This window comes from Capricornis sumatraensis, chromosome 19 (genome assembly GCF_032405125.1).
Source record: "Capricornis sumatraensis isolate serow.1 chromosome 19, serow.2, whole genome shotgun sequence".
In the NCBI taxonomy this organism is placed as follows: Eukaryota; Metazoa; Chordata; class Mammalia; order Artiodactyla; family Bovidae; genus Capricornis; species Capricornis sumatraensis.
Window position 1 is genome coordinate 37939113 of NC_091087.1, and position 21068 is coordinate 37960180.

General features: G+C 49.5%; 1 protein-coding gene across 1 annotated transcript in view; it reads right to left on the reverse strand.

The window, feature by feature from the left end:
- Window positions 1–517: 517 nt before the first annotated feature.
- Window positions 518–21068, reverse strand: part of ACSBG1 (acyl-CoA synthetase bubblegum family member 1) — a 59567-nt gene continuing 39016 nt past the window's right edge. The window contains exons 3-14 of the mRNA XM_068991467.1: window positions 19492–19712; window positions 18937–19025; window positions 18518–18638; window positions 7949–8029; window positions 7710–7859; window positions 7203–7379; window positions 6119–6300; window positions 4979–5209; window positions 3798–4015; window positions 2620–2759; window positions 1820–2066; window positions 518–603 (exon numbers count right to left, since the gene is read on the reverse strand). Of these exons, the coding sequence (XP_068847568.1) occupies window positions 518–603; window positions 1820–2066; window positions 2620–2759; window positions 3798–4015; window positions 4979–5209; window positions 6119–6300; window positions 7203–7379; window positions 7710–7859; window positions 7949–8029; window positions 18518–18638; window positions 18937–19025; window positions 19492–19712 (1943 nt within the window). The remainder of the gene's footprint in view (window positions 604–1819; window positions 2067–2619; window positions 2760–3797; window positions 4016–4978; window positions 5210–6118; window positions 6301–7202; window positions 7380–7709; window positions 7860–7948; window positions 8030–18517; window positions 18639–18936; window positions 19026–19491; window positions 19713–21068) is intronic.

Genomic DNA, 21068 nt, shown 5'->3' on the forward strand with positions numbered 1-21068 from the left:
TTAAGCATCAGAGTCAGTGGGCGTGTGCATTGATGGAATGCCTGGTAATGGGATGATGGGAGTGGCGGCATCCAATGAGAGTCCACAGTAGGCCAGGCTGAGAGGGGAGTTACAACTGAGCGCTTTCCCAGCCGCATACTTCACCCAAGCCGTCTTCCCTCTCCTCCCTCCCCTCAGCACTCAGTCCACCTCCAGCTGGCTGGTGAAGTGAGCTATCAGCCTGTTAAATCTACCTGAAACTAAGGTCCCAAACTGTCAGCCCTTTAGTTCTGAGAAGGAGAGCTAATCTCATTGTCACCTGAACAAAAAGCATTACTTAAAACTGTCCACACATGAAGCTTCTCGAGATTGTCGGCTGTTGTTGGTGTAAGACCTGGCAGATACCAGGACTGTGCCTAACCTGGAGAACCTAAGAGACTTGCCAAAAATCCATGTGCCCAGACCAAAGAGGACGTGGGGGTCAGGAAGACAGTCAGCCTGCCATCTTAAGGAGAAACCAGGGAGGGATGATCCCTGCTTACTTTTTCTGCTCTTGGTAAAAGGATTCAATGACATCTTTGTACTTCTCCAGGACTGTGAGCCGTTTCAGTTTCATTGTGGGACCTAAGAGAAATTGGAAGAGATGAGTGAGGCCTGGGCTCTGAGATGTCTGTGAAGGTTATGCGGTAAAGCTCTAGACTCACTAAGTTCCATAACTCTGGAACTAAGCCAGACCAACAAGTAGCCAGCCTCCAAAATGGCCCATCATGGTGATCCCTGTACCTGGCAGTCATACCCCTTGTGTGGCTCCTTCCCACACTGTGCCAGGGTTGGTCTAATACAGAGGAAGTTGGGTAGTTTACATGACGTAACTAGTAGGCAGATCATCCCTGCATTTCAGTGATCGCTAATACGATGTTGGACATTATGCTTTGATGGCTTGTGATGGGGGCAAAGGAAAGACCTGGCCAGGGAGGGCCTCTGCCATGGTCTTTACAAGAGGTCTTCCTTGTATCACTTTTCTTGGCCTTCGTTCTCTCCTCTCAGGAAAGGCTGAAAGGGCTCTGCTTTGAGTAGCTTAGATTCCATTTTGTGCTAACTCACACTTGGCTGTGTAACTGGAGACTTCAAGATCAAAGCCATTTATAGAAACTGCTTAGAGAGGACATCTCTCTGGTTGACCTTACATTCAATTTGTTAGCGCCAGATAGCCAGATAAACTCAGGGTCTTTGATAGCAGCTCAGCATTACTGTAGATTGTTGCCTCTGGGTTCAGCCTTGACGGGTTGGAGGGAGTCTCACTGAAAAAGCCATTTCGACCTCACCCTGTGTCATGAACACCCCAAGATGCTACAGACAAGAGCGACTTCATCCATCCGGCTGAGGCCACACAAGTGGTCTTTTCTGATTCTGTGGACCATTGGTCCAGAAGGGTTTCATCCCTTTACCTGTTGCATGAGCTGCCTTTACAAAAGATTATGGTGTTCTCACTCCCTGGAGCCAGGTGAAACTCTAGCCCAGACTCTAACAGGGCCTTGGTGTCTGGTTGGTGGTCCCATTGTGCTTTCAGAGGAAAATGATTCCTTAGTCAAAGCAAAGTTAAATGTCGTATGTTCAAATGAATGAGTTCCAGCACATGTACATTGAACAGGATCTACCCAAACACAAGCCCAGGCACTGAGCAGTCAAGGTCCTCCCACAGGAGGGAGGTAGGTGTCACCGAAGTGCCATCAGGGACCTTTGGTTTGCCAAGGCTGCTTCCTAGTGGGCACCTCCCAGGCTCTGCCATGGCCTCTGCCCACCTGCACAGCCCCTGCAATTGTGTAAAGAAAACACCTACCCAACTCTCCACCTGAAATGGAGAAGTCCCTCTCAAGAATGGCCCACTTCTGGATGTGGTAGGGTCGCGCAGCTGCATTCATGTTGACTCTCTGGATCCCTTCTCCGATGGCCTGATACACAGCTTCATCCTTCTTCCCCACAACCTCAGATACCGTGGTGGCTTTGCTGCCCACCTTCCGGCAGAACTCCATAACTTGTTCCGTCAGATTATCCGTGGGCTCAAAGGTGTCAGGGTCCAGAGTGCACTGAAAAGCCGGAGACAGATCAGAACCAACCCTCACTCCACAGGCCGCGTGCCCGGGGCCTTGGAGGAGGTCTCACTGCTGATCGTCACGGATGTGGATCACTGTGAGCTGTTTCAGAGAGATGGTTCTAGAATGAATAGCACATGCTACTCAGACTGCTTGAGCCCCTTAGGGCAGGTGGAAGGAAGGGAGGACTGAGATTTAGATGACCTCAGCCAATGAGATCATCTTTTAAAACAGGGGCCACAACTCTGGGCCCGTCTACTACCCCAGAATCAGATACAAGACATCAAACTGGGAGGTATCTACAGCACTTTGTACATTGGACTGTACTAAAAAACACAGGATCACCAAGACAGCACATTACTAACTCTAAAACAGGGCAGAAGGTATTCCTGTATGCCACGGCTGCCCCATAGTACAGGAAGAACTGACTACTTATTCCAGAATACGGTTGTGACATCCGCACTGTCTTGGCCAAATGTTGCTTCTGCCTGAGGCCAGACCCATAGACCAGCCACCTGCTGCTCCTTCCCCCACCCCCTAGACACACCTTCAAGGTGAGCAGCATGGACAGGAACTTCCTCTGGTCTCCAATCAGCATGGCGTTGCTGATGACTGGCAGCTCCGTCTTCACGGCCTCCTCAATGGGCACAGGGGGCACGTTTTCCCCGCCAGCCGTGATGATTAACTCTGATGAGGCAAGGCCAGGCCCCCCGCATAGGCTTTAGTCCAGGGGCTCAGGACAAGTACACCCAGACTCTGCCTGGAGAGCTGACCCTCTATGGCCAGAAGGACCCAGGTTCGATCACACACCTGCCTGCATGATTTCCAGAAAGGTATTCACCCATTCACCGAGCTTCAGTTTCCCCTGGGAAATTGAGGTGTGGGGTTCCCACAGGGATGCTGCGGGCATTGGGCAACATAAATAAAGCACCTCTTCCCCGGACGTGTCCCCAGCTTTCTTCCCTGGGGGAGCCAAGTTGCTCATGGGAAATTTGAAGTTTCATGCTTTATTTTAAATTTTATGTCTAATTTGTTTTCTGCTCAGCATCATATCCATGTTTGCATATAGAAATACAAAATATTACCCCTCACATCTCAGTAGTTAGGACTCAGTGCTTTCACTGTTGGGGCCCAGGTTCAATCTCTGGTTGGGGAACTAAGATCCTGCAAGTCGAGCAGCATGTCCCACCCTTCCCTCCCCCCAAAAATTATGTCCTCCAATTTTCTGGAAAGGCTTGCCTTGTTTACAGAGGGAATTTGAATTCCAGCTTTGTCATTTATTAGCTGTGTGACCTTGGGCAAATTACTTAACCTCTCTGGTTGTCCTCATTAGTTAGGTTGGAGTAATAGCAGAATCTTTCCCACGGGAGACAATAGTAAGTAAAACAATGTAATTCGTTCATTATTTTTCATTGGCCATTCATTCATTCACCTAAAAACCTTTAACTGGTCCTACCTCTCAGCTCTGTGGCAGCTTGGCACCCACCACCTTGCTGAAGCTGGGGGTGGAGAGGCCAGGAGGTGTGGTCAGAGGGAGCAGGTTCCTCCAAGCCCTGGATCAACCCCACAGGGAGTCCTAGGGTCCCCAACCTCTCGAGTGTTCATCAATGGCAAGGCATGTGGCATTAACGAAGAGTTCAATACTTATAGTGGGTATAAATAGTGGTGGCAGTATAATTGCTTCCACGTCCCACCACAGCCTCGAACCCAGCTGGTGGCACTCACCTTTGAGACGCCCCGTGATATAGAGGAAGCCGTCGGCATCCAGGCGGCCCATGTCTCCCGTGTGCAGCCAACCCTCAGTGTCGATGGCCTCACATGTCTTGTCCTCCATGTTCAGGTAGCCCATGAAGATGGTGCGGCCCCACAGGCAGATCTCCCCGATGCCCTCTGCGTCCTCATTCACCAGCTTCACCCGGCAGCCTGGCACCACCTTGCCGGAACTGGGTGTAGAGAGGCCAGGAGACATGGTCAGAGGGAGCAGTTTACTCCAAGGCCTGGATCAGCCCCTACAGGGAGCCCTGGGGCCCCCAACCTCTCAGTGTTCATCGACAGCTAGAATGTCCCCTCTCGGGATTTTTGGGGTCCTCATAGCTAAGAGTGGAGAAGGCAATGGCACCCCACTCCAGTACTCTTGCCGGGAAAATCCCATGGATGGAGGAGCCTGGTAGGCTGCAGTCCATGGGGTCACTAAGAGTCGGACACGACTGAGCGACTTCACTTTCACTTTTCACTTTCCGGCATTGGAGAAGGAAATGGCAACCCACTCCAGTGTTCTTGCCTGGAGAATCCCAGGGACGGCGGAGCCTGGTGGGCTGCCATCTATGGGGTCACACAGAGTCGGACACGACTGAAGCGACTTAGCAGCAGCAGCATAGCTAAGAGGTAGGGCCAGTTAAAGGTTTTCAGGTGAATGAATGAATGAATGGGCAAAATCTTAATGAGATAACTTCAAGAGCTGTGATGGGCAGGCAGGGAGGGGAGATATTTAAGTACAACAGAGAATCTTTCAACTCACTCCCCAGTTCATCAGAGGACTAGCCCAGTCCCCGCCACCAGCTCCCATCGCAGTTGGAGCCTGGGCCATCAACAATGCTGGGACACCCTCTAACACACCCCATGCTACTGGAGGGAGGGAACAAAGGGATGTTCCTCCCTCAGAACCCTGCTCAGGGAGCCTCTGGGCTGCAGGGCTGTTTATATCCACAGACCCATGTGATACTGTCACAGGGACCACCCCCACAAGACTCAGGCCTGGCAAAGGGACTTGGCCCAAGATAGAGCTGTTGGCACTCAGGGATCCATGGTCCAGCGATCTGGGCCCAGGGTCCTAATCAGCAGATAGGCACCGACAGGCATCAGCAAAGATGTTCAGGCCAGCATCTGTGCCCAAACCTGGGACACACCTGTACAGTCGGTAGTTGTAGGGGCTGGACATAAAGTGGGGGCCTGAGGTCTCGCTGAGGCCGTAGCCTGCGTATAAGCGGATGTTGAGGCCCAGGAAGAAGTGCTGTGTCTCCGCAGTCATGGGGGCTGCCCCGTAGAAGTTCTTCTGACACTTGGCAAAGCCTAGCGCCTGGCGGACCTTGGCTAGCACCAGGTAATCTGCCAGTTGGGTTGTGAAGGGCTTCAGATCACTGGTGGGAGAGAGAGAATGGCTCACAGAAGACAACACATGCACACACATGCATTAAAAGGGAGGGGGGTGGTCAGTGGGTACGCTGAATGGCAATTTCAGTTGTCTACTCTGATCGATTAGTGCTGATGCTGAATCCATTGCTAAATATTTTCAATATTGGCCCTTCCTATGAGCATGCATGCACACATGGGTGTACACATGTAGTTTTGTGCAAATACCTCTTGAGCAAGAAGTCAGAAGAACAGATTCAGCTGTGTATGACAACACAGATGCACAAAAGTGCACACACACTAATATGCACATGTAGACACTTGAAGGATGTATGCATGGACATGTGAGCACACGTGTCTGATTCCATTTGAAACTCTTGAATGAGTTGTTTATACATATTTACTTTTCACATCCAGGCAAATGAAATGGTACAGACATGTGTACACATCGGATGTGACATGTACAGTTTCACAGACACACTAGTGGTGGAAAACATTTCCAAACTGAAACAGGCCAGATTTATGCTACAGCACTGGGTAAGAATTTAAAAGCAATCAAAAGGCTGTGGGTGGAAGATTGGGATGTTGAGAAGGCTGGAAAAGCCCCCATCACTGTGGCCTCTACTTGAGCCACCTTCTGAAGTCAGGAGTCCCCTCAGGAGACTGCCAGAAGCTGCTCCCAGGAAGGTGCATGCTACTCCAGAGGGAGCAAGTCAGTCTTTGCAGTCAGAACGCAAAGATGGGGTTACTGTCTCCTGTGGGATCTGGGAGGAGAACAGGGGTTCAAGCCCAGCCACTGATGGGGCCTCTGCAAAGGGGTCAGGATAAGCCTGGCCTCTCAGGTCCTAGGTTGTATCCTGGGGTTATGAGTCAGCCCTGTTGCCTCCCCAGGCCTCTTGTCCCCTGGCCCCCTGTACCTGCTCGGGCAGGTGAGGTTCTGCTTCAAGGTCACCGACATGGCCCAGAGCAGCATCTTGCGCCGGATGAAGCCAGACTGAGCCACCACCTCCTGGATCCGCTCCATGATCTTCTCCCACACCCGAGGCACTCCCAAGTGGGACGTGGGCTCCACCTCCCGCAGCGTGTTCACCAGATTCCCCTGTTTGCCACCAGTGAGAGACAGGCTTGCAGTGGAGAGCCAGCTGGGAGCCAGGAGGCCTGTCCCCAGAGTCAGCATGCACCCGTGCAGGCCCCCTGCACACAGGGACTCACACAGGTGCACACCATGCAACTCACGTACCGTACTATAGGCTAGGACTCAACAGCCACCCCTTCCCCGCTCCTCTTTGTTAATAGAACCCTGATGTTGCTCAGATGCCAGGGTGGCCAGTGCTGGGGGCAGTGATTTTTCTATCAGTCTAATTCAGACATGGTCACCCTATTACTCTAAGCGGTGCCTGGGCTTCCCAGGTGGCGCTAGTGGTAAAGAACCCATCTGCTAAATCTGTTCAGTGCCTGAGTTGGGAAGATCCCCTGGAGGAGGGCATGGCAACCCACTCCAGTGTTCTTGCCTGGAGAATCCCATGGACAGAGGAGCCTGGTGGTTTACAGTCCATAGGGTCGCAAAGAGTCAGACATGACTAAAGCAACTTAGCATGCACACACACAAGCAGTGACTAGTTGAGGAATGGACGTGGGACATGATTTGGGCCAATGTAGGGGGAGGAAGAAGTGCTAGAGGGCTTCTGGGGATGTGCTCCTCACGGTAAAAAGAAGGAGCCCAAGCACAGGTGTAGTATGGGACCGTGATGTAGGGCAGGGCTGTGGCCATCTATGACCATCCTTACACTGAGGGTGGCCTGTCCTTGCTGGTGTTGCAGACCCACAGATCCACTCTGACTCAACTTCGCTTTACGTAATATCATTGAGTTCCCTTCTTGTTTGGTCATCTGAGTTAGGCTGTGAACACACAGAGGACCGGCAGGCTCACAAATGCTCGCACAGGGCCCACAGACACAAGCACACACATGGGCACACGTACAGGCAGAGAGGCAGACCGACCTTCAGAGCATCAGGCTCGGCAAAGCAGACCTGGGCCCCCCACTGGATGCCTGTCCACAGGTCATAGATCTGGGCGGCGATGTGGCTGAGCGGCAGGTAGCTGACCACCACCTCCTGCTGGATTTCCGAAGGTTGGATGTCACCAGCCTGGCTGCTGTACCGTGCCGTCCATGTGATCTGGAGGATGGGCAGATGGGCCCCAGGCAGTATCTTCAAGTCAGCTCTGGAAGTGCCCACACCTGGAGCCACCCTAGGGGCTTGGGGTACTTCTTTGGAGTGTTCTTTGAACACCTTCCTGGGCATCTCTGCAGGAACCCCTCTGGGCCAGGCCTTGCCCTTCCATCCCCCTCCACTTTGCTGGGCTCAGTCAGGACCACAGACTTAAGAGCCGTCGTACTTAGATCCCTGAACAGAGGGGCTGAAGGAGCCCCCTCGAGGGCTGCTGGGGCAAGGCCATTGCCCAGGTCCACCCTCAGCCCACCCCACACATCTGGGCATCCGTCCTACATTGTCCTGACTCAGCATCACACCCTTGGGGTTCCCAGTAGTGCCCGACGTGTAGACCAGTGCACAGCACTGGTTAGGCTTCTGGGCGTTGATGATGATGTCCAGGGCCTCCTCAGTCACCTCGTTCCCGAGCTCCATGACCTCCTCCATCTGCACCAGGTGGGAGAGTGGGGGCAGTCCTGGTGAGCTGGGTGGACTCACACAGGCCCCCACCGCCCCCCAGGCCTCTCTACGCATACTGTGTACACGTTGGGCATCTGCGTCGGAGGAGCTTCTCTATATATCACTACTGCCTTCAGATGTGGTAGGTGTTTCCAGATCTGTGTGGACAGAGAAAATAAGTGGGGTTTCATTAAAAATAAAAGGCACTTCTTAAGAAGAGCCCCATCCCCAGGTGTCTGCCAGCCTGGCAGGAGCCTTGTGGCAAAGGTTGTTGGTCCCCAGCTCTGACCTTTTACTCAGCAGGACACCTGCCACCTTTAACGCCCAATTTCCCATCATGAGAACTTTGGAGCATCAAAGGTGGAATAAACAGGCGGCAGGGAATGACTTCTATTAAAGGAAAGCCAGACAAGCTGGGGCCTGGCTGAACGGAGCAGAGGACTGTGTAGCTATGGAAGAGAGAAGCACGGAGGGAGGGGTTGAGGAAATCAGAACTCAGTTATCTCACTAAGTTGAGGTGTCAGAGGTCAGAGTTCAGGAAAGCTGGGGTGCCTAGAATTTGTGAGATAGAATACCAGACAGGAGAGAACTGGCAGAGAAAGAGTTTGACAAATCTTCTTTAGGTGTCTTCTTGAGTCTTTGGCAGGATATGGACTGCAGCCATGAAATTAAAAGACGCTTACTCCTTGGAAGGAAAGTTATGACCAACCTAGATAGCATATTCAAAAGCAGAGACATTACTTTGCCAACAAAGGTCCGCCTAGTCAAGGCTATGGTTTTTCCAGTGGTCATGTATGGATGTGAGACTTGGACTGTAAAGAAAGCTGAGCACCGAAGAATCAATGCTTTTGAACTGTGGTGCTGGAGAAGACTCTTGAGAGTCCCTTGGACTGCAAGGAGATCCAACAAGTCCATTCTGAAGGAGATCAGTCCTGGGTGTTCATCGGAAGGATTGGTGCTGAAGCTGAAACTCCAATACTTTGGCCACCTCTTCCGAAGAGTTGACTCATTGGAAAAGACTCTGATGCTGGGAGGGATTGGGGGCAGGAGGAGAAGGGGATGACAGAGGATGAGATGGCTGGATGGCATCACGGACTCGATGGACGTCAGTCTGAGTGAACTCCGGGAGTTGGTGATGGACAGGGAGGCCTGGCATGCTGCGATTCATGGGGTCGCAAAGAGTCGGACATGACTGAGCAACTGAACTGAGCTGAATCCGCACAGGCACAGGTGAAACTTTATGAAACTGGAAGAACAGATGCTGGAGGAAGATCAATAGCTGGGGCTGGAAGATAAACAAGAGCTTGTACAGGGCCAGAGATATCTGTGTTTCCATCAGCCAGAGTGAAGGGCCCTTAGGAGGTATGAAATACAGACTTCAGAAGTGACAAGTGTTAGTTATGGGGCTAAATTAGCCTTAGAGGAAAGGCTATGTAAACCTGCCCTGAAAGCCTTCATTAAACACAAGTTTCAAAACGAAGTTGAGAAAGAGAAAAAAACTGGAATAAATTAACATGGGGGAGAAAACCAAGAAACCTAACATACCTGTAATTGGAGTCCCAGGAAACATTTTTTAATTGAAAAAGCCCGAGAAATTTCTAAATTTGATTAAAACTATAAATCCATCAGCTCAAGACTCCCAGTGAATCCCAAGCAGGATAATCACAAAGAAAAACCATCCCAAGACACAATCTAATTGCTGAAAACCAGTGATAAAGGAAAAAATCTTAAAAGAGGTGAGAGAAACAAGATATACCATGTGGAAAGGAACAAAGATAAGAAAGTATAGACTATTTATCAGAAGCTGTGCAAAGTAGAAAACATTGGAATGGAGTCTTTAAAGAGCTAAAAGGGAAAAAAAAGAAACCTCATCAACCCTGAATTCTAAACCAAATGAAAATACCTTTTGAAAAATGAAGGCAAAAATGAGAAGCTGACAGAAGGCATTGCCCTTGGACTTGTATTCCAAGAAATGTTGAAGAAAGTTCTTTGGGAGGAAGGAAGATGAACCAGATGAAAACTCGGGGAGGACATGAAGGGATGAAGGGAGCCAGAAATGGCACATATGTGGGTAAAACAAAAAGACATCTTCCATTTCTTTAAAAAAATTTTTGAATGATACATGACTATTTAAATACTACATTGCAGTGACTTCTCTGCTGGGTCCAGTGGCTAAGACTCTGTTCTCCCAGTGCACAGGGCCCAGGTTTAATCCCTGGTCAGGAAACTAGATCCCACATGTCAAAACTAAGAATTGAGCTCCCATGCCACAGTGGAGATTGAAGATCCCAAGTGCTGCAACTAAGATCTGACAGTTTAATTCAGTCGCTCAGTCGTGTCCGACTCTTTGCAACCCCATGAATCACAGCATGCCAGGCCTCCCTGTCCATCACCAACTCCCACAGTTCACTCACTCATGTCCATCGAGTCGGTGATGCCACCCAGCCATCTCATCCTCTGTTGTCCCTTTCTCCTCCTGCCCCCAATCCCTCCCAGCATCAGGGTCTTTTCCAATGAGTCAACTCTTTGCATCAGGTGGCCAAAGTATTGGAGTTTCAGCTTCAGCATCAGTCTTTCCAATGAACACTCAGGACTGATCTCCTTTAGAATGGACTGATTGGATCTCCTTGCAGTCCAAGGGACTCTCAAGAGTCTTCTCCAACACCACAGTTCAAAAGCATCAAAAGCATCAATTCTTTAGCGCTCAGCTTTCTTCACAGTCCGACTCTCACATCCATACATGACCACTGGAAAAACCATAGCCATGACTAGGTGGACCTTTGTTGGCAAAGTAATGTCTCTGCTTTTGAATATGCTATCTAGGTTGGTCATAACTTTTCCTCCAAGGGGTAAGCGTCTTTTAATTTCATGGCTGCAATCACCATCTGCAGTGATTTTGGACCCAAAAAAAATAGTCTCTCACTGTGTCCACTGTTTCCCCATCTATTTCCCATGAAGTGATGGGACTGGATGGCATGATCTTAGTTTTCTGAATGTTGAGTTTCAAGCCAACTTTTTCACTCTCCACTTTCACTTTCATCAAGAGGCTTTTTAGTTCTTCTTCACTTTCTGCCATAAGGGTGCTGTCATCTGCATATCTGAAGTTATTGATATTTCTCCTGGCAATCTTGGTTCCAGCTTGTGCTTCTTCCAGCCCAGTGTTTCTCATGATGTACTCTGCATAGAAGTTAAATAAGCAGGGTGACAATATACAGCCTTGACATACTCCTTTTCCTATTTGGAACCAGTCTGTTGTTCCATGTCCAGTTCTAACTGTTGCTTCCTGACCTGCATATAGGTTTCTCAAGAGGCAGGTCAGGTGGTCTGGTATGCCCATCTCTTTCAGAATTTTCCACAGTTTATTGTGATCCACACAGTCAAAGGCTTTGGCCTAGTCAATAAGGCAGAAATAGATGTTTTTCTGGAATTCTCTTGCTTTTTCCATGATCCAGTGGATGCTGGCAATTTGATCTCTGGTTCCTCTGCCTTTTCTAAAACCAGCTTGAACATATGGAAGTTCACCATTCACGTATTACTGAAGCCTGGCTTGGAGAATTTTGAGCATTGCTTTACTAGCATGTGAGATGAGTGCAATTGTGTGGTAGTTTGAACATTCTTTTGCATTGCCTTTCTTTGGGATTGGAATGAAAACGGACCTTTTCCAGTCCTGTGGCCACTGCTGAGTTTTCCACATTTGCTGGCATATTGAGTATAGTACTTTCACAGCATCATCTTTTAGGATTTGAAATAGCTCAACTGGAATTTCATCACCTCCACTAGCTTTGTTCGTGGTGATGCTTTCTAAGGCCCACTTGACTTCACGTTCCAGGATGTCTGGCTCTAGGTGAGTGATCACACCATCGTGATTATCTGGGTCGTGAAGATCTTTTTTGTACAGTTCTTTTGTGTATTCTTGCCACCTCTTCTTAATATCTTCGGCTTCTGTTAGGTCCATACAATTTCTGTCCTTTATCGAGCACATCTTTGCATGAAATGTTCCCTTGGTATCTCTAATTTTCTTGAAGAGATCTCTAGTCTTTCCCATTCTGTTGTTTTCCTCTATTTCTTTGCATTGATCTCTGAGGAAGGCTTTCTTATCTCTCCTTGCATTCTTTGGAACTCTGCATTCAGATGCTTATATCTTTCCTTTTCTCCTTTGCTTTTCACTTCTCTTTTTTGCACAGCTATTTTAAGGCCTCCTCAGACAGCCATTTTGCTTTTTTGCATTTCTTTTCCATGGGGATGGTCTTGATCCCTGTGTCCTGTACAATGTCACGAACCTCCGTCCATAGTTCATCAGGCACTCTATCTATCAGATCTAGGCCCTTAAATTTATTTCTCACTTCCACTGTATAATCATAAGGGATTTGATTTAGGTCATACCTGAATGGCCTAGTGGTTTTCCCTACTTTCTTCAATTTAAGTCTGAATTTGGCAATAAGAAGTTCATGATCTGAGCCACAGTCCGCTCCTAGTCTTGTTTTTGTTGACTGTATAGAACTTCTCCATCTTTGGCTGCAAAGAATATAATCAATCTGATTTTGATGTTGACCATCTGTTGATGACCATGTGTAGAGTCTTCTCTTGTGTTGTTGGAGAGGGTGTTTTCTATGACCAGTGAGTTCTCTTGGCAAAAGTCTATTAGCCTCTGCCCTGCTTCATTCCGTACTCCAAGGGCAATTTGCCTGTTACTCCAGGTGTTTCTTGACTTCCTACTTTTGCATTCCAGTCCCCTATAATGAAAAGGGCATCTTTTTTGGGTGTTAGTTCTAAAAGGTCTTGTAGGTCTTCATAGAACCATTCAACTTCAGCTTTTTCAGCATTACTGGTTGGGGCATAGGCTTGGATTACTGTGATATTGAATGGTTTGCCTTGGAAACCAACAGAGATCATTCTGTTGTTTTTGAGATTGCATCCAAATACTGCATTTCGGACTCTTTTGTTGACCATGATGGCTACACCATTTCTTCTAAGGGATTCCTGCCCGCAGTAGTAAATATAATAGTCATCTGAGTTAAATTCACCCATTCCAGTCCATTTTAGTTCGCTGATTCCTAGAATGTCGACATTCATTCTGCCATCTCTTGTTTGACCACTTCCAATTTGCCTTGATTCATGGACCTGACATTCCAGGTTCCTATGCAATATTGCTCTTTACAGCATTGGACCTTGCTTCTATCACCAGTCACATCCACAGCTGGGTATTGTTTTTGCTTTGGCTCCATCCCTTCATTCTTTTTGGAGTTATTTCTCCACTGATCTCCAGTAGCATACTGGGCACTTACCGACCTGGGGAGTTCCTCTTTCAGTATCCTATCATTTTGCCTTTTCATACTGTTCATGGGGTTCTCAAGGCAAGAATACTGAAGTGCTTTGCCATTCCCTTCTCCAGTGGACCACATTCTGTCAGGCCTCTCCACCATGACCTGTCCGTCTTGCGTGGCCCCACACGGCATGGCTGTGGTCCATGTGATCTGACAAGATCTGACATAGCCAAATAAATAAATAAGTAAGTAAATAAAATACTACATTGCAGGAGTTATAACTTACACAGAAGTTAAGCATGAATGACGATAGCACAAAGTATGGAAAAGGGATGCAAGTACACTGTTGTAAGATTCATATGTTACATGCAAAGTAGTACAATATTACATTCTAATCGTATTTGAAAGTAGACTGTGGTGAGTTAAAGGTGCATATTGTAAGCCCTAGAGCAAACACTAGAGGGAGAGCTGAGAAGCCAGTAGATAGAATGGAATGAAAAGGAAAGTGTCAGCCACTCAGTCATGTCCCATTCTCTATGATCCCATAGACTATAGCCCACCAGGCTCCTCTGTCCATGGAATTTTTCTGAAAAGAATGCTGGAGTGGGTTGCCATTCCCTTCTCCAGGGGATCTTCCCCACCCAGGGATTGAACCCACATCTGTTGCATTGCAGGCAAATTCTTTATCATCTGAGCCGCCAGTCATTCAGTCGTGTCAGACTCTTTGCAGCCCCATGGACTGCAGCACGCCAGGCCTCCCTGTCCATCACCAATTCCCAGAGTTTACTCAGACTCATGTCCATCGAGTTGGTGATGCCATCCAACCATCTCATCCTCTGTCATTCCCTTCTCCTCCTGCCCTCAATCTTTCCCAGCATCAGGGTCTCTTCAAATGAGTCAGCAGGTGGCCAAAGTATTGGAGTTTCAGCTTCAGCATCAGTCCTTCCAGTGAATATTCAGGACTGATCTCCCTTAGGATGGACTGGTTGGCTCTCCTTGCAGTCCAAGGGACTCTCAAGAGTCTTCTCCAACACCACAGTTCAAAAGCATCAGTTCTTCAGTGCTCAGTTTTCTTTATAGTCCAACTCTCACATCCATACATGACCAAATGGACCTTTGTTGGCAAAGTAATCTCTCAGTTTTTAGTATGCTGTCTAGGTTGGTCATAACTTTTCTTTCAAGGAGCAAGTGTCTTTTAACTTCATGGCCGCAATCACCATCTGCAGTGATTTTGGAGCCCAGAAAAATAAAGTCTCTCACTGTGTTCACTGTTTCCCCATTTTTTGCCATGAAGTGATGGGACCAGATGCCATGATGTTAGTTTCCTGAATGCTGAATTTTAAGCCAACTTTTTCACTCTCCTCTTTCACTTTCATCAAGAGGCTTTTTAGTTCCTCCTCACTTTCTGCCATAAGGGTGGTGTCATCTGCATATCTGAGGTGATTGATACTTCTCCCATCAATCTTGATTCCAGCTTATGCTTCCTCCAGCCCAGCATTTCTCATGATGTACTCTGCATAGAAGTTAAATAAGCAGGGTGACAATATACAGCCTTGATGTACTTCTTTCCCAGTTTGGAACCAGTCTGTTGTTCCAGGTCCAGTTCTAACTGCTGCTTCCTGACCTGCATACAGGTTTCTCAAGAGGCAGGTCAGGTGGTCTGGTATTCCCATCTCTTTCAGAATTTTCCACAGTTGATTGTGATCCACACAGTCAAAGGCTTTGACATAGTCAATAAAGCAGAAATAGATGTTTTTCTGGAACTCTCCTGCTTTTTCCATGATCCAACAGATGTTAATAATTTGATCTCTGGTTCCTTTGCCTTTTCTAAATCCAGCTTGAACATCTGGAAGTTCATGGTTCACGTACTGTTGAAGCCTGGCTTGAAGAATTTTGAGCCACCAGAGAAACCCATAGAATGGAATACTCAAAAATAAAACAAAAACAAAAAACTCCAATCAAAAGAAATCATGAGAGAGGAGAAAAGGATCAAGGGATGGATGGGATCAAAGAACAAATAGGAAAGAACCAAGTGGTAGTTTTATAGACAATTTTGTCTGACTAGATAAAATGTATAACTCAACTATATGCTGTCTAAAGAGACTTGCTTTAAATATAAGGACATATGTGGGTTAAAAGAGAAACAATGCAAAAATATATACCATGCAAACATTGATCAGAAGAAATCTGCAGTGGCTATATTAATATAAGACAAAGTAGCTTTGGAAGAATGGTTCTCAGAGGTAAAGAGGGACATTTCTTAATGATAGAGGGGTTAAGTCATCCAGATGACATAACAACATAACTATGTGCATACACGATACAGTTTCATAATACACAAAGCAAAACCAGATTTAAAAGGATAAATAAATAATCCACAATAATAATTGAGATTTCAACCCACAGTATTTGTCAGCAATAGAACAAACAGATAGAAAATTAACAGGGATATAGATGAGTTAAACAACATATCAATCAAGTTGACATTATTAACATTTCTAGAAGTTTTATTCTACCCAACAAACTGAAGAACGCCCATTCATTCAACTATGCATGGAACAGTCACCAACATAGGCCAGTTTTTTATCTACCACATCTACTTTGTACAAACAGGGTGTTTCAGGTAGCAAAGAGCCCCAGGTGATGAGAGAAAGTTCTTTCTTTGGAAAAGAATCCTAGCTGATGAATTAGAAAACCAGTGTTTTCCCATGGCTCATGTATTCAATAATAATTAATTCAGGCAAAGTTCATCAGTAGAGAGTGATGGGGAACGTCGCAGTGGATGATCAGGTGGCCCCCCGAATCCAGGGAATGAAGCTCAGCGTCAGTATAAGTAGTACTACCCGACATCACGTGCCTCTTGAAGCTGTGCAATGGGAAGTACACAGCACCACCTATGGGGTGTTTTTGCCAATTAGCATCTAATCTGAAGGGCATCGACGCTTGTGATCTAACAGGAAGTGTGGAGGTTACAGGGACAAGCTACACAACAGCTCAGGACGGCTGACCTAGTTTCTGCAGCATGTCTATGACAGAGACTCTCCACTTGAGCCTGTGTCAGAATCACCAGGAGGCGCGGGCCCCACACCCTGTTGTTTAGAATCCGTAGGTCTGGGTGGGTTCTGAAACTAAGTTCCCAGGTGATGTGACTGGTCCTGGACCGCACTGGTCTATGGTACAGGACAAAAGGTGGGGGCTCTGTTTTGAATTAAAAGACTCTTAAGAGACACCACCAAACGCAACACATGGGCCTGGTTTAGATCTTGATTAGAACCAATTGCCTGGAAAAACACATTGTCGGTATTAGATGATAGGAAAGAATTCTTTGACTAGTGTAAATAAAGGTGGTAAAGTTGCTGTGATGAAGAAACTGTTTTATATTTTATAAATATTGAGCTATTTAGGGGGTAAAATGCTGTGATATCAGAGATTTGCCTTCAAATACTTCCTACTGATGGGTGTGATGAAAAACCATTGATGATTATTAAATCTGGATGATCACTCTATGAAGTTCCACTATACTCTTCTCTCTACTTATGTTTGTCTGGAAAGTTCCAGAACACAAATTTTAAGCGATTACCTAGGGCGGACATTTCTGATTCAATAAGCCTGGGCCTCAGTTTCTTCAGTGGTAAACGGGGCAGGGGAAGGGCATTTGGATCAGATCAACCATCTATGCAGAGGGGGTTGTCTCCCTGAGGGAGGGGGCAAAATCTATTGGGGGGGCTTTTTTAATTCAAAAAATTCTTTTTTTGGCCATGCAGCATGTGAGGTCTTTGTTCCTCAACCAAAGATCAAACCTGCGCCCCCTGCACTGGAAGCGTGGAGTCTTAACCACTGGGCCACCAGGGAAACCCCTATGGGGCGTTTTTATGGCTCTACCACCCTCCCCAATCTGAGTGCCCACGTGGAGGGGCGTGTGACTCCCTCGGGCGAGGCTGAGGAGGCGAATTAACCGTCGCTACTTAGCAGCTGAGGCTCCTGCCAGCTTGGTTCTCAAGGAATCTTAAACACTAGGGTCTCTGGGAAAGCTGGCCTTGGGGGGAACTTGGGTCAGGGGCCTCTGGCATCTACGAAGAATCTAAACCTGAGTGAATCAGGGACCCACTGAGTCCTAGGGGCCTGGGACACCCCTGCTGTGCACTATTCTCTAAATATTTGTCACCTTTCTATTAAGTGAGGGCTTCCCTTGTGGCTCAGCTGGTAAAGAATCCGCCTGCAACGCAGGAGATCCCGGTTTGATTCCTGGGTTGGGAAGATCCCCCGGAGAAGGGAAAGGCTACCCGCTCTAGTATTCTGGCCTGGAGAATTCCTGTGGACAGAGGAGCCCAGCAGGCTACAATCCATAGTGTCGCAGAGAGTCGGACACAACTGAAGTGACTTGGGACATTCTGTTAAGTGAAGGGCCTGAGTGCCTGGGGAGGGCAAGGAAAGGGGTGCTAAGCACGGCCCAGGTTCACCACAGCCTCTCAGAGCAGTTCACTCCAGACCCCCTCCTCTGCACCCAGACCTCCTCTCCCCAACTCAAGCATTGATCCGAGTCAGATAGAACAGAGGCACCCACAATGAGGGAACCCTGGAAACACGGGGTTCAAAGGAGTGGAGACAGAAAAGGCCTTCTCCACTTGAACTGAGGGAGGCCATCTAATCTGACCAGTCCGGGGCTCCAGGTCCCACTGTCCCAGGAGGTTGGAGACCACTTCTCCTGGCCTCAGGTGCAGGGGGGCACTGAGGTCCAGGTGACAGCTCCAGAACCAGGGCCAAGTCAACCCGGAGGAAGCCTCTCTGAGATGCCAGGAGCCACAGAGGGCCTTGCAGGCTGTTGGGTACAGCTGGGGCACAAAGGTGTCCTCAGGCCACCGAATGCCAGCATGGTGCTTATGCGACAGGGTCAGTCAGGAAGGGGCCTTAAATGGACCAGGAGGCATCAGTGCTCCAGAAAGGTGCCAGCTGCCCCAAGAGGCACTTTTGAGCTCCTACTGTGCCCTAGGGTCTCTAGGAGACACTGCAGCACTTGCTCTGGCTTGGCCCAAGCCCCACCCTGTGGCAGCTTGTATCCCCATTCCCCACCAAGACTCGGACGTGAGTGCTCACGTGTCAGTGCCCTGAACCACCCTCAGGGCACTCAACCCTTCCCTGAAGGGAAAACCATGGAGGGCCATGGGCTGGCTGAGGGGGATGAGGGGTATGTTCCTTGAGCTTCCTGGGCCTCAGTTTTCAGACCCGACAAATGAATCAGTGGCCATTGCCCTGCTGTGCTGATGTGTGCATGTGCCGGGGGGGGTTGCTGTTGAGGATGGTGGGTGACTCTGGCAGGGAAGGTGGAGGTCTGTGAGGATGCCTAGCCTGACCCCCGTGGCTGCTTCCCCCTTTCCCCCAAACCTTCAGGATCTTTTCCAGCTGCTTCTGTGTGTCGACCACGATGACGTTGGCGCGGCAGTCACAGGCGATATACTGGCAGGCCTCAGGGGAGCTGGTCGTGTAGATGCCGGTGACGATGCCACTGTCAGAGACCCAGGAGGATGCGTGTCTGGGCGGGTACAGCAGCCCACCCCCTCAGCCCCGACCCCTGCCCGACATACCCACGGCCCCTGGCCCCAGAGAGCTCCCATGGCCGGCCAGGCAGCTCAACACAGCTGCCCTGAGCAGAAGGGGACAAAAGCGGGTCTGGAGAGGGCCCCAGGGAAGAGATGGGATGTTGGGGAGGGGTTGGGGGCCCCTAAAAAGAGATAACAACCCTCTCTTCACTCTCTGCCTCCCTCCAACCCACTGGAGACTCTGCCCCTCCCTCAGCCACTCACCCTGCGAAGACTGCGCCCACTGCTGAGAAGAACCACTCCGGGGAGTTGAAGGCGAGGATGGCCACGCCGTGGGCCCGCTCCAGGCCGAGCTCCAGGCCAAAGGTAGACAGGCCGGGTCAACCAGCAGGAAAGGGGCCTCTCATTCTCACCAAACCCCCCTCCCAGACAGTAGGGGACTCTGCCGGCCCACCTCAGGGACCACCTCCCAGGGTCAGAGTGTGCCCTGGGGGACCAGCCACTCAACAGCCCTTGCTAACCCTCCCAGGCCTTCCCAGGGAGCCCACCCCTCAGCCCAGTGCACCAGGCTTCCCAGCCCCCCTCGAGCGGGACGACAAATGAGAAGCTCGTGCCACATCCTGCCACATAGTAAGGGTCCAATGAAGGTAAACCCTCAGCCCCAGGCCAGAATGGACCATTAGCTCAATGAACGGGACAGTTGCACAGTGATCCTGTCTAAGGGCTTGCCCAGTGGGGTATCGGAAGGAAGTCTGTGAAGGCCAGAACTGAGGGCAGGGCTGGGGAGTGGAGAGGTCAGGCCTTGGGCGGCTTCCTCACCTTCAAGAAGCCCTTGGCGGCTTTGCGGGCCAGCAGATAGTACTGGGTGTAGGAGATGTGTTCCCATGTGCCCTGCCGCTTGAAGCCCATAGCACTGAGGTCCCCATACTTGTCCAGAGTCGCGGAGAACATCTCATGAATAGTGCGGGGAGTCTGCGAGCAGATGGGGTCTATGCGCAGGCGGACGCGCCCGTCGGCCCGAGTCGTCCATAGCGCCTCCTCTGCAGGGAGACCACAGCTTGCATCGTGCCAGCCAGGGCTTGTCCCCAGGGGATCCCTGCTCCTTTCCTGGGCAGAGTGCCCAGGCCTCTGGTTCCCACAATGCCTTGAGCACTGAGCCACGAGGGCTGGCACACTCGTGAGGAGGCTGCCTAGAGGGGGACGCCTGACGGCCTTGAAGGATGGGCAAGGCTCTAGGGAGGCAGCAGTGAAGAGCGAGGGCAGGAGGCTTTGGGGACCCTAGACATTTTTCTGCTAAGGTCCATCATGCCAGCTGGAATTTGCCCCCTGAGGCTGGGCAGTCAGCAGTGGATGTGGGGGTTAGAAGAGCAGGACTCTCAGATCCTCTGGGGTTTCTACCCTTCCTCTGTCTCCTGAGAAGCGGTTGGGGACAGACCCAAATGGCAGAATACCAAAACATCAAAAACAGCAACACTTCCAGGGGGCTAGAGGAGACTGGAAACCAGCAGGCTCTGATCACTAGCCTGGAAAATTTCCCAGTCCCATGAAATCATCTAACCATCTCTTTGCTTATCCCTGCCAGGACCAGGCCCCATGCGAAACCCTCAAGTGGGGATCTAATCTCATCTGCACAACATGGGTCTGGTAGCCCCCTTTTACAGATAGGGCAGCTGCAGCTCAGCGAGGCTCAGTTATTTTCCCCATGTCACACAGTGGGAAAGGCATGCCTGACACTTTCCCAGGCACCATCTACCCGTTAAGTTTACTGAGTGCAATAGATGAAACAGAGCTTTACCATCTAGTCCGTGAGATGTGGGGTGAGCTATTTGACCTCTGAGTCTGTTTTCTCAGGGGAAAGCTGAGGATTCAGTTCCCAGGGATGTTATGAGGTTCAAAAGAATGAGAGCTTCCGCATGTAGTTGGTGCCTAATAAATGCACACCTTGTTCTTCCTCCCTTTCCCCAGATCATTTGCAAAGGGAATGGGTGGTCTAGACACTTGTCCATGGGGCTGCCTTCTGGGGCCAGAGCAGTCATTCTAGGAAGGTGAGTCATGGGTGAGGGAGTGAGGACCACAAGGGCTACTGCGCCACCTGCTGGCCAACCCGCTGTGAGATGGAGAGGTCCCACTTCCTTGGACATCCATCTTGAGGCAAGACCAACAGTGAGCTGTATGACAGACGCTTCTGAGGCAGCCAGCAGATGGACCTTGTCTCTTCCTTCAATACTCTAGGGTTTCATGTGAACCCTGAAGTTGGCAGAAAGAGGTGGAGGCCCTGGGGCTGGGACATTAGAGCCCATCCTTCCTCCCATGGAGGCCAAGGATCGGGGAGAAGGGGGCGTGCGTGCTTATTTGCTCCATCGCGTCTGAATCTTTGGGACCCTTTGGGCTGTAGC